This window comes from Aplidium turbinatum, chromosome 2 (genome assembly GCF_918807975.1).
Source record: "Aplidium turbinatum chromosome 2, kaAplTurb1.1, whole genome shotgun sequence".
NCBI lineage: Eukaryota > Metazoa > Chordata > Ascidiacea > Aplousobranchia > Polyclinidae > Aplidium > Aplidium turbinatum.
Genome location: NC_137473.1, coordinates 19488415 through 19502021, shown reverse-complemented (window position 1 = coordinate 19502021; position 13607 = coordinate 19488415). Strand labels below are relative to the sequence as shown.

At 36.8% G+C, this 13607-nt stretch overlaps 1 protein-coding gene across 1 annotated transcript in view; it reads left to right on the top strand.

Moving 5' to 3' along the window:
* Positions 1-1271: 1271 nt before the first annotated feature.
* The window catches only part of LOC145764595 (neurocalcin-delta-like), a 35906-nt gene continuing 23570 nt past the window's right edge, over positions 1272-13607 (top strand). The window contains exon 1 of the mRNA XM_082576224.1: positions 1272-1414. Within this exon, the coding sequence (XP_082432350.1) occupies positions 1307-1414 (108 nt within the window). The 5' untranslated portion in view covers positions 1272-1306. The remainder of the gene's footprint in view (positions 1415-13607) is intronic.

The following is a 13607-nucleotide window of genomic DNA, read 5'->3' as shown; positions in this document are numbered from 1 at the left end:
ACGTTTAAAAGGGTTAGGGTATCTGAATATCGGTATCCGTAAACAAACAAACTGAAAAGATCAAGAAAAAAAAATAGAACATCACAGTTTTCGTTTTCTGCAGTTTTCGCAAACATTTTAAAATTTCTGATAATGCAAACATTTTAAAATTTCCGGTAATTATCCTAAGAGTTTGCCGAAGTCGCTGATCGCAGTTCCCGCAAACATTTTAAAAGGATTAGAGTTGATCGGAGTTTCCGCAAACATTTAAAAGGGTTAAGGTTTAGGGCTAGGGTGTTTGCACAAACAAAAAACTGAGAAGATCGAGAAAAAAAATAGAACAAAGCCGAAGTCGCTGATCGCAGTTTCCGTTTTTTCCGCAGTTTTTGCAAACATTTTAAAACTTCCGGTAATGATCCTAAAAGTTTACCGAAGTCGCTGATCGCAGTTTCCGCAAACATTTTAAAAGGATTAGGGGTTAGGGTTGATCGGGTGCAACCTAATTCGTACCATGAACAATTCGTACCGTCAGTTCGTACCTTGAAAAGATCAAGAGAAAAAATTAATAAAAGCTGAAGTCGCTAATCGCAGTTTCCGCAAACATTTTAAAAGGGTTAGGGTTGATCGGAGTTTCCGCAAACATTTTAAAATTTGTGGTACGGTAATGATCCTAAGAGTTTTTGTTTATTTGCGGAAAATTTTACAATGTTTGCGGAAACTGCGATCAGCGACTTCGGCTTTTTCTAATTTTTTTCTCTTGATCTTTTCAAGGTACGAACTGACGGTACAAATTGTTCATGGTACGAATTAGGTTGCATCCCCGCAGCACTGCGATCAAAAAGCTTTTAATTCACCTTTTATGGCCTTGTTACATCTTGGAATGGTTATGGCGTCATACAGGTCATGTCAAAACATAAAGACTATTTAATTGTAGATCTTTGATACTGTATGTTAACAAGTATAATAGTCTATATAATTGTATTCACTGTGATGGTCACAAATAAAAACATCTGAACTGACATGCACTAGCACTAGTTTTTAGTGCAAACACAATATTAGACGATGTTTTTGTCATAACCAATGTGTATGGTAAATATAATATGGCAATGGAATTGTTAGGAAAAGCATATGTTTTTTTATTCTTAGTGGCCTACTGCTGCAGAAGTTTTAGTGAGTTTTTGCTGAAGTTACTATAGGCCTATCAACATTTCGCTAGCTTATTTTTGTCATAACAACACATTACAAATGTTGCGCAGTTTAAATCATTAATCTGGTGGTTATCTTCAGGTTGATAGAATTTTTGGCTATTTTTTACTCACAGCTTATAATGGGAAAGCACAATAGCAAACTGAAGCCAGAAGACGTCAGAGATTTGAGAGCAATCACAGAGTTTAATGAACACGAGCTTCAAGAATGGTATAAAGGTTTCATAAAGGTGAGAATGCATGAAGAAATTAGTGATAATTTGGCTTAAAGTGTCAGAAACATACTAAGCATTTCTTACAAATTGATTCCCTATTTATAAAGTTGTCTGTTTTTTTCAATCACAATTGTCTCATGATTTATCAATTATCATATCCAATGATTTATTTCTTGATTGTAATAACAATTATACTTTCATCATTTTGACTAAACTAATTCATTTATATATGTACCATACATCGTGTGAGTTCAATGAGTTGTTATGTTTATAAAAGAAGCAAAAGGTATATATACCATATATATTGTGAATATTTTCCCTGTTTAGCCTACTCAAACAAGATGTTTGACTTTAGCATGCGCTCAGCATGTTGTTCAGATCATCTTTTTTCCGGTCCACGACATTAAGGCGCGAACAAAACGGCGCGAGACAAAAAGGCGCAGAAAAAACGGCGCAGAGACAAAATGGCGCAGAGGCAAAACGGCGCAGACAAAACGGCGCCAAAGTCAACGTAACAATCTTTTTTTCTTTTGAAAATACTTAACTCAAGCGCTATAGTTGATCAATAATAGTTTTGATTCAAACGCGTTGCTCATTTCAAGTTCATTTGGGAAGCACGAAATAACATTATTGTAAAGAGAAACTACCGTGCAATAATATCTAATTTGTGATAATTAAATGAGTTCAATAACACTCAATGACATTCTTAATTCAAATGCGTTGCTCCTTATATTCGAAGTCAAGTTCAGTCGGGAAGTAAAGACCACATTTGGTCGGGGAGCAATTTGAAACAGCGTACATTTGTTTGCAATAAGTTCAAAGATTATGTCGCATCATTTTCAAGACAAAATACGGCGCGATTAATATTCCCGCATCACACTTTGCGTTCTGTCTCTCACACTAACAACCGTGACGGCTTATCAACTGCCAAGAAACTATTTATTCTGTAATTATCCAGCTGACAAAAGTGCAACCTCGGAAACAACTGAGTGCATCAATAATAGTTTTGATTCAAACGCGTTGCTCACTTCAAGTTCATTTGGGAAGCACGAAATAACATTATTGTAAAGAGAAACTACCGTGCAATAATATCTAATTTGTGATAATTAAATGAGTTCAATAACACTCAATGACATTCTTAATTCAAATGCGTTGTTCCTTAAAGAAGTTTAAATGCTTTTGATGTCATCCGTCCGCCACTGGCTTTCCAAGAAATGGACACGGACAAATTATTTCGGCTTGAGAGGGGAGTGTTGGAAAGCATGTCCAAAAGTTTAAACCAGAAAACTTTGGAGAATTTTTTTTAAAATTGCTGAAAAAAAGTAGCCTACTGTTGTGAAATGCAGTGCGTAATTTCATTTGTGCAGTTTCGTTCAGTTGAGGAACATTGCAAATTAATTATTTTACCAGACAGCGCAAAAGATTTGAAAAAAAAACCTTGGCGATTTCAAAACAAACAATGAGTGGGAACCGTGTTTTTCTACCATACAACTATTTTCGTAGGCCACATTCCATTCTCAAAACTACACAGCTGGTAAGGAGCTAAAAATAGCACGCTTGAATCAAAAACTTCAACAGTCAAAGTTCGCGTTGTGACATCACAGAGGTCGGTGAGATGAAAACAAGTCCGATTGCCCCAGGTTGCAGAAAAATGCTTTGATCGTACCTGCTCTCCCAGTCAGCAAAGATGGTTTTTTTTACATTGTTTCAATGTCTGCTGACCATAAATCAATGTAAAAAGAACCAGTTTTGCTGGCTGGAACATACATCATAGTGTTAATGTAACTCAGAACTAGTAAACTCTGTAAAGTTTAACCAGAATTGTAAACAGTTGTATCTATGAAGTATCAGTTGTCTGTGCGTTGCTGCCTAGTCAGCACAGACACCTTCTCAACAATTACGCCCATTCACAATAACCTTTTTTTAGTAAATTGGTTTAAACCAAGGGTCTCAAACTCAAATTGCTTTGAGGGCCGAAAAGAAACTTGTAAATTAAACCGAGGGCCGCAGTATACAACGAGAACGAGAAGTCAATAAACAACATAACACAGTCAAAATGCAATAAAAAAGAGAGTAAGAACGCTCCAAGAAATTGAGATCGCAAGAAAAAATAGTAAAAATAAAGAGATGAAAAAACACTGTGAGAACACAAGAATGGAAACGCAAAAAAAAAAGAGCGCAAACAAAACGACGGACCTGGAAAGCAAAAATCTTGCAATCTACTTTCAAAAAAAGCGGAAAGAACTAACCCTTGAAGAACTTTTTATCAGCAAATACCAAGGTTACTGTTGCAATGTCAACACAATAAGGCTCAAGTTGTCAACCTCCACGTGGTGAGCCCTGGATTCGACTAATGACAACAAACCGACAAGTAGCAAAGTCAAACGAGAGAAGAAGAAGAATAAGTGAATAGGCAATGTGATTGTGATTTAACAATACGAGTTTCTCGCACGCAATAAAATGGCGCGACAGTGCTAAAAAGTCATGTGAAGTTTGATGGGCATTTTCAGATTTTTTGAGCAGCTTCAGAGTGCATTGTATTTAATTCTGTAGAACAAATATGTACCGTAATGTAATAGTTAGTTATTTCAAAGATTAAAAGTGCATCGCGGGCCGCACCAAAAGTCCTCGAGGGCCGCATGCGGCCCGCGTGTTTGAGACCCTTGCTTTAAACGAATTAATCGTATCAAAACGTCTGGCAAATAGGTGGTTCGATTAACCGATTTCGTCTGTATAAGGAATGTATTTTGAAAACGAATTCGCATATGTATATGAAGGAATCAACGTTAGACGAATTTGATTTATCATAAAATTGACTGCCTCCAATGATTGCACAAGTGGACATCGTTTGTTGTTACGTTTCAAAAGATAAGTGCTGTTAGAATAGAACATTGTTGTTTTAGCTTTGATTTATTATCATCATGGTTGAATCAATGTAAAATGACGTAACTCGTGAGTATAGACTGCGAAAAGTCTGTAACTATATATTTTTGCACTACGTTTTGTTTTGCATCTGTTTCTGCAGAAACGTGGTAAATAAACAATTCCTGATTTCGCTAATTGAATCGTTCTAAACATCGGCAAACCGTTGCAATTTGTACCCAGCTCAAAAAGTAAAAATAAAACCCGTCTGGTAAAACAATGGAATTGTTAGCTGTGTAAGAATATATTTTTTGCGGCTTGTAGCCAAATCTGCCTACATCACAAGCAAACAGTTGTTTCCGATCTTCGCACCTTTCAAAACAAACAATTTTTACGTCTAAGCACTGTGGTCGCACTTTTGCCAGCTGGATAATTACAGAATAAATAGTTTCTTGGCAGTTGATAAGCCGTCACGGTTGTTAGTGTGAGAGACAGAACGCAAAGTGTGATGCGGGAATATTAATCGCGCCGTATTTTGTCTTGAAAATGATGCGTCATAATCTTTGGACTTATTGCAAACAAATGTACGCTGTTTCAAATTGCTCCCCGACCAAATGTGGTCTTTACTTCCCGACTGAACTTGACTTCGAATATAAGGAGCAACGCATTTGAATTAAGAATGTCATTGAGTGTTATTGAACTCATTTAATTATCACAAATTAGATATTATTGCACGGTAGTTTCTCTTTACAATAATGTTATTTCGTGCTTCCCAAATGAACTTGAAATGAGCAACGCGTTTGAATCAAAACTATTATTGATCAACTATAGCGCTTGAGTTAAGTATTTTCAAAAGAAAAAAAGATTGTTACGTTGACTTTGGCGCCGTTTTGTCTGCGCCGTTTTGCCTCTGCGCCTTTTTGTCTCGCGCCGTTTTGTTCGCGCCTTAATGTCCTGCTTCGTCTTTTTTCAGTATCTTTTTGCGAAATGCAAAGTTATGCATGCATAATAAATGTATGAAGGTGGTAGAAATAAAATAAAACAAAAAAGCAAGCGGCCTTGTGTATTGTGATTTATCGGGGACTTTGACTGCTTTCTAATCCTTTGTGATTATAAGTGGCAAAGTACTTTATTCACAAGGCCACTTGCGTAAAAATTTTCTTGAAACTTCATGTAGGGATGGGCAAAATAGAATACCGTACCGAATATAGAATAACGGGTTGTGAAGCCTAACTGGTGTCAAAATGCATATGAAATCGGATAATTGAAACCGCTTTAACAATTGACTTCGTACCACTCCGTCTGGTCGCAACGAATTCGTTGCAGCGAAAGTAGAATTGTTTATCGATTTAGTGCAATGCGATGTAGGAAAAACGCACGAGTTTCGTTGTTCGCATTAAAGACATCTTTCTTGTCAAACGCTTTGCAGTCCTCACAGTCTTGAGGAAGTACGTACGGGTAGCTGGCTTTGTCTTAGCTTTTACTATGCCAGTACAGTGACATGGACGACTTGTTGAGCTGTGAGATTGAAATCTTCAGAAATAGATACCTATCTCACGTTGTTGAAAGCATCCACTACATTTGTTGAAAACGCCCTTGTTTGGTTGAAAGCAAACAAAAATCAATTGTCTTGTTTATATCAGTTAGTTTCAAACTATTTTTGTGTACCTGCCACATCTGCTTCTTCAGAGAGAGGTTTTACAAGTGCAGGTTTAACTGCCACCAAGTTGAGATCCCGTTTAACTGGTAAACATTTAGAAAGCCTAAATTTGTTACACTGCAATAAGTAATTTTTGTGATGTTCATTGTTTTTGTAAACTCATAAAAATCATTAAAATGTGTCGATGGTAAAAACTCTCAATTATTCTAGAATAGATATCTATATTCTATATTCGGTTTCAGTATTCTAGAATAGCTATGTATTCTATTTTGCTCATCCCTAACTTCATGGCAGACAAATGCGGCCAACGGAAGTGCGAGACTCGACGGACAAAATATCGGTTAAATTTGTAAATTTATCGCGGTCATTGCCGCCTTCAGTTTTGAGGCGTTATCAGGTGAAATTTTGTCATGAGCACTATCAACGTGAAATTTTGCGGTGATTTGCAATTCATGATCACTCTTTGGCTTCTTTAAAGCTTTTGTTTCAAAGGAATATAAAACACGTTAAGCCTAGAGTTCATAATCAGAAAATTTACATCCGCCTCCAGACATTATTACAGTTTCATATATTGAAATGGCCTGTGAGTAAGATCACTACGGTTCGAATTTTTTGCTATGCTACTTTAATGACTGCTCCCAACTAAAATATAACAGAATAAGAATCATACAACAAGAAGGATGGAAGACATTGATCCAAAAAAATGAAATGTACACAGGAGTCCTCATACTCCTAAGTAGCTCAAATGGTGCGTGTTTTTGGTGAAAAATGCCTTAATTTTAGGTAAATTGAGGCATGGAGCTAAAATTGACTATTTGTAGTTTTCTCACCAATGGGAGGAGCAAAATAATCGAAACCTCAACCCAAAAATGGGACACCCTAATGGTCACATTAGCCAGAGAAATTCTCAAATTCCAGCAAAATTTTAACCTCAAACTTTATTATCATTTTCGTAGTGAAAAAGCATAAAATTGGGTTGTGCTCAATTTAAAAATGCACTCAAAACTGCATCAACATTTAACATCGATAGAGCCGCTTCAAATTTGAATTAAGTTTTTTTTAAGCTTTCCAGGCTGTCTCAAACTGATATCCTTTGGAATTTCAACCACAGACACAACGCTCGAGCCATGAGTTCTGTTGAAAAAATATCTAAATTCAGAGGTTATGTAGCCTACGCTTTGATTTTTTCTTTGTTGTTTTCTCGTTTTTTATAGTTGAAGGGAAGGTCCATTGTGATTTATTGGGTGCTTTGACTGCTTTCTAATCCTTTGTGCCTATAAGTGGCAAAGTACTTTATTCACAAGGCCGCTTGCTTAAAAATTTTCTCGAAACTTAACTTAATGCCAGACAAATGCGACCGACGGAAGTACGAGACCCGGCGGACAAAATGTCGGTTTTTACATCGATAATTTATACCAATATAACATATAAACAGTCTTCGAAATTAGCCTCGGCAAATGCCGAGGTGATTGCCGATGCAGATGTATGAATCTGGATATTAGCGTCGGCAATAAAAATGCCGAAGCCACACGAGCGCTTGTAAAGTTAGGGTTAGACATTTCTCCAAGTCGTGATACCACAGCCATGCATTTGTTCCTTAGTCAACACCCTCAATCCCTGATGGAGCTCTGAGAAAGAGGCGTGAATGGGTATCAAAGCACGAAAGCCGCAAAACGTAGACGCTTCATTGCGAACGGCGAAACCAGTGTAGATTTACAGCCAAGCGATGAGCCTCTTGATGTGTCTGATTCCAGTGATGACGCGACAACCTCAGCCTCCGATACAGCATCTGATGATTCTGACAACTCATTCTTTATCAAACAGACTTTGTGTTGCTCGCAGTATCCCAATTGTGCCGAAATTATGTTAGTGTATGCTCATACGCGCCGACTTCTGGCGGGGGGCGGCGCCCCCCATAAGTTTATGGTTGAGGGGCAACAAAAATGGTTATTACAAGTGGTGTTTCGAAGATAAAACACTTTGCGAAAGAGATTTAGATAATTTAAACGGACTTAAAGAATGCCGAAAGCAAAAAAACAGCCTACTTTGCTCTTGCCTGCAAAACAGCTGCTGATCGCATGGCTTTCTCATACGGTATGGAAATTTCAAAGTAGATCGTAGAGTAACTTACGCTGCTGGAATAGTCACGTAACTATTCATTGCAATATTAAGTTAACCAGCTAAATTAGACGCGCTATTTTCAACGAGGTCTTCCCGCTGTGAGACAATTACGATTCAACAGAACGCATTGTTTTCTTCGCAATGTGTGAGAATTAAATCGAAAAACGATAAAAGAAAAGATGTTTAATGGTCTTGATCGCAGATATTGCCTGCATTAACGACGTCTCTTACCGCTATTATCACGTAGCCAACCTGACATCATTGTTTTATGCGGCCGCTATGGTTTGCCATCGACTTTAACGATCATGGAATGTTACGTAATAAGAACGATTACAACCTTCACGCAAAAATTAAAATATGATCTCTTAAAACAGCTTTTTTGCTGTTTTGTCTCGTGAGCTTTGCGTATTGCTCAACAAATGTATAAAGTTTAGAATTGACAAGAAATCATTAAATTTGAAAATTAAGTTTGAATCACTGCAAATAAACGAATTCAAAACTTTTACTGAGGCCGACGCAATTTCACACTCGACAATGATTAGTGCGTTCATTTTGAAAACTGCCGAGTTGGAGACAACAGCTTGTCCTGTGTTAGTTGAACTTGTCTTTTTGAGGTGAAAATCACTTGTGAACATCTCGACCTATACTCAAGTATATACCGGTAGCCTACTGCATTCAATAAAAGACTATAAAGACTTTCGATAAAAAACAGAAGAGAAAACACTTCGCCGTTGTTAACGCTTTGAAGGTAAGTAATTAGCAAAACGAGGTTAATAACACTGATAGCGGGTTTTCACTCTGCTTGAGATCATGATTTTTTGCGTTTTATTTCGATAACTTCACTGTCTTGATCGTTGTTATTCACTCGCACGAAAAGGAAATGAATCGGCTTGTTTTCCAACTGTTCCAATTATGAGCTAACAATATGAAAAATTTTACGACTAGGTGTTTTGCATGCGTAAAACTAATCGTTTCAAGCAGCTGTTCTAATAAATTCGGTTTGCGACCTTGTCAATATAAACAAGACACTAAGCTTAATCAAAGACTATTTTAATTGAGCAAAAATAGCGATATGGTTATGACGTCATCACCTTTCTCGCCCTCCAAGGTTTTTTGAAAAGTCGGCGCCTATGTGTATGCTAGTAGCCTATACGTAAATCGAGGCAATCTTCTGGCAGGGAGCTATTAATTTGTTACTGGTACCTGGTAGAGCAATTAACGTCATTTTATGATAATTCAACATTGCTAGATGTCGAATTAATGTAAAACAAACGTAAATTTCTTATTTAGGCATTGTTGTTACACAATATAACCTGTCGGCAAAATTAAATCGATTTGTGCTGACTCGAACGTTGAATCAACCCAAAATTAACTTCCCCCCATGATTAAGGTTTTGTTGGCTCTTTTCTTTCCACAAAGAGAAGAGTTAAACTGACTCGTAAAGCGGCGGTCGATTACTGAAGAGGCAAGAATACGGTGCAATACTGATGAGCCCAGCCTCATGGGCGAAACACGTGTCTATCGCTGTCTATTCGATGCTACAATCGTCTGCCCAGAACCTTCCCCCCATGAGTTAATTAAAACGTGAATTACCATATCCAGCGTGTGCATCGCGTTGCTCACTTTATCACTAGGGGAGACCGGGGTATTACGAACCATGGGGTATTATGAACTAGGCCATTTTCTGGAAAACTGTTGGAAATCCTAAGATCTCATTTGCATATTTTAGTCACAGGATCACCATGCTTTTTTTGGTACCATCATTTTTGGTCAGTACTTCTTTATTCTCAGTAGAACTGGAAAAATGTAGTTTTAGAGGTCAAAAGTAAATTCTGTTTTCCATTTTGGTAGGCCTGGCATTAGGGTATTACATTTTTTCACAACTTTGGGCAAAATCTTTCAATATATCATTTATTTGATGGGTTTTTGCACAAAAACTAGTTAGCACAAAAAATAAATTAAAAATATTTATATTTTGAGGTTCCACGCTCTATGGGTAATATTGGATAAAATCTAAAAAATTCAAAAAAATGCAGGATTTTTATACCTGCTATTTCTTGGATTTATTCATGTGTATTAACTTTTTTCAGCAAATGGGCTCTAAAAACAAGGTCTGCTACTATTCGGTGAGTCCGATTCGGTGAGTTCCTAACCTCTAACCCTTAACCTTAACCCCTAACCCTAAAACGGCAATGATAATTAGGCTACGGTACCCAATAATTAAAAAAAAAAATTAAAAAATCCCCCTTTAAGGGAACGGACTCACCGAATCGGACTCACCGAAACGGGCCATTTTGCTAAAAACATTAGTTTATGAAATCAAGTTGTTGTGTACCTATCTGGCAACCTAAAATATGAAATGATATCTTCACGCGTCACTAGAAATCGGACTAAAATCTTGGATTGTGTTAGTTATCCAACTGAGTTACCGCAGCTTCAACTTCCTACTAATGGTGATGTAGCAAGAGCTTTCTTTTGGTTAAAAAATAAAATAATGCTTGATCAAAATACTGAAAAAATGCCATTTGTTGAAGTCAAGACATTGTTAATAATACAAAATATCATTCAGTTGTGGGGAAAAGCTGGTCTGCCACATGTTAACATTGATTGTGTAACTCAAATGACGAAAGAACTTTTTGATCAGGTGAAAAAACTTCAAGCTCAGCCATTATCTCGTCTAAACTCCCCAGCATATTTAATAAAAGTAACTGCATTTTAGAGTAAACTTGAGAACTTATTTGATGTGAGTTCCTGTAAGTGCAAAATAACAGTTGAGCAGCAATGGCACAAGAAAACAGTATGCAAATGTGACTTTGAAAGGCGCATTCCAGTGCTAGAAGCAGGGTTTTTCATTGATCAGAGAAATAGGAGAATACAAGTGATTGGTGGTTTAGATATTCAGGAAACTGAAGCTAATATGAAAAGCATTAGCAAACACAGCTGTAGAAACAATAGACCAGAACCATGTAGAATTCTTTATGAACAATCAATACAGGCAAGCAGTTCAGCAATTGATGAAACCGAGTCAAATAGTGATGATAATTATGAAATGGAAAGTGCAGAAATTCAAGTTGAAGAAGATGAGGCTGGGCCATCTAAGCGTACAGAAAGGTTAAGTGTTGTTAGCACAGATAACTGTATTATGGCAGATAAAAAACTGGCTTCAAACCGTTTATCATCATCACTATTGAACTCAGCTGCTGAAATATTTGAACACCCAGAAGCAAAACGATCCCATGTTACAGTTTATCGTAATAAGTTGGCACTGAGGAACAGGTTGAAAGACTGATTGGGAATGTTAAGAAATGCTTGGAGGAAAAGAAAATCAAGGATAGCAATGATGACATGAGTGACAAAAAACTGAAAAAGATTGATACAGCGATCAGAGGATATGTTACTTGCATGACCATGACCACCAGTCTCGAATATCTGTAAGACACTTGATATTTTTGTAATATTTTGTATACTGTATTTAAAATATACAGATACACTAGTGAGTTGTGGACTATGAGAGTTTGATATTATTTAGTAATACAGTGCATGTATTCAAGAGCGTTGGCAGGAGGGGGGCAAGGGGGGGGGGCTTGGCCCCCCTGGAATTTGAATAATCAATATGATTGTGAAACGCATTATTTCAATAAGAAATGCCCCAAATTTTCCACTTAGCCATGACCAGAAGTGTAAAGTAAGGAAAGTAATTCTACTTATGTAGCTTACTCAAGTGGCGCCCCCCTAAAAAATGTCAAAATTACAAAAAAAAGTTACAAAAACGCCCCCCCCCCCCCTAAAAAAAATTCTGCCGACGTCTTTGTATGTATTAGCCCATGTCTATGTTTCTTACCAGGACAGGTCATACTGTTACTGTGTTGTTCATATGATAAAATCGCCAATATCGGGTGAATCGTTAATGCAAGTGTGGAACCTCAAAATATTATTTTAAGTGAAAAATATTTTGACATAGTTTGTTTGAGTGCATTTCCCACCAAACAAACACTATATTGTAGTTGGTTTGAAAAAATGTAACACCCTACCTGGCATGGTTAGTACAGGGACTCTAGAAATCTAGATTTTTATTCAGGGATAGGTTATATGTATGAAATACTGATGCAAACTGATTTTAAGCTTTATGTTGATTTCGTTTTGTTAGGCAATAGCTTGAATAAGAACACTCTAGCCGGGGTATTATGAACCAGATGGTTTCTACCGCAAAAGTGAAAATTCACTTTCAAAAAGCCCCCATCTGGTGATGTGAAATATGTAGAAACTAGCCAAATTAAGCAGGTTCTCCCTTATCCCACCTACACAGAGCAGACAACCAGAACATTTGGCTCAATCCGATTTGAATGCCACTTCAACACTGAACATAAAGTTAACTGATTAAGTAAACCGAACATTAACCTATGTGACTAAGTGAACTGTTGTGATTTTATAATCTGCATGTCTTTAAAAAATGTAAAAATAAATTTTGTGTGCTAGCTTTCTTTACCAGTGGTTGGTCATGAGTTTTTTATCTGAATCCATTGCTAAGTTTTTGCATGCAACCACACAACCATTGTTGTTAGGAGACCAGTTGACAGTTGTGTAGATTACTATGCAAGTGAAGACTTGCTGACTACATTGGAACCTCATAACTTCAGCTTTTCCTATTTAAATAATGCAAATAGTCAGACCTGAAAGGCAAAAACTTCCTAAAAATCTTCTTAATCCCACTCTACTAATTTCCGGGTTGACAATCACTGCTTTGAAGCATTTTATGGAAAGTTGTTTATATTGGTGCATAATGCCCCGGCAAGGTTCATAATACCCCAGGCCATTTTTTCATGAAAAACTGTATAATAATAATTCAAATTTTGGAGAAGTTAGTGAATTGTGCTTGTGATATGTTATAGATAATGTTAAAGACTATGCAACCTGAAAATTTCATAATTCTACATCAATTAGGGGGCGAATGAGAGCATCCCGAATTTTTGTGGTTCATATTGCCCCGGTTTCCCCCTTTTGGTATTATTACATCACAACAAATCAAACAGTGCGGCCGTGATAGACTACTGTAGATAGTCGTGATAGACTACTCGTGATAGACTACTGTTAGGGATGGGCAATTCAGAATAATTCACTATTCCAGAATTATTCCGGAATACTAAATCGAATCCAGAATACCGAATCCTATTAACTTCCAGGCTCCAGCAACACAAAAAGTAAAAAATTTCATGCAATGTTTATTTGCAATTTTAGACACAAAAGTAACACAATCAAAGTAGATGTTTGTTGCAGTGCAACACATTAAGGCATTCCAAATGACTGCCAATCAAACGGGAGCAGTGTTGCCAGATGCTGAAAGCTGCTTAACACCAAAAAGTAACTAAAATTTCACCAGATATTTAGAACACCCTAAATAAAGCAATTTCGCCTAAAATACAAATAGTTTTTAAGACATAACACACTGCCATCACACATACGCAAACCTTTTGCAAAATGTTTACTATACAAGCAGGGATTATTCGCTAAAAAGTTTAAAAAAATTGAAAAAAATTTCTTGAAAAAAAACTGACTAGGGAAGATTTC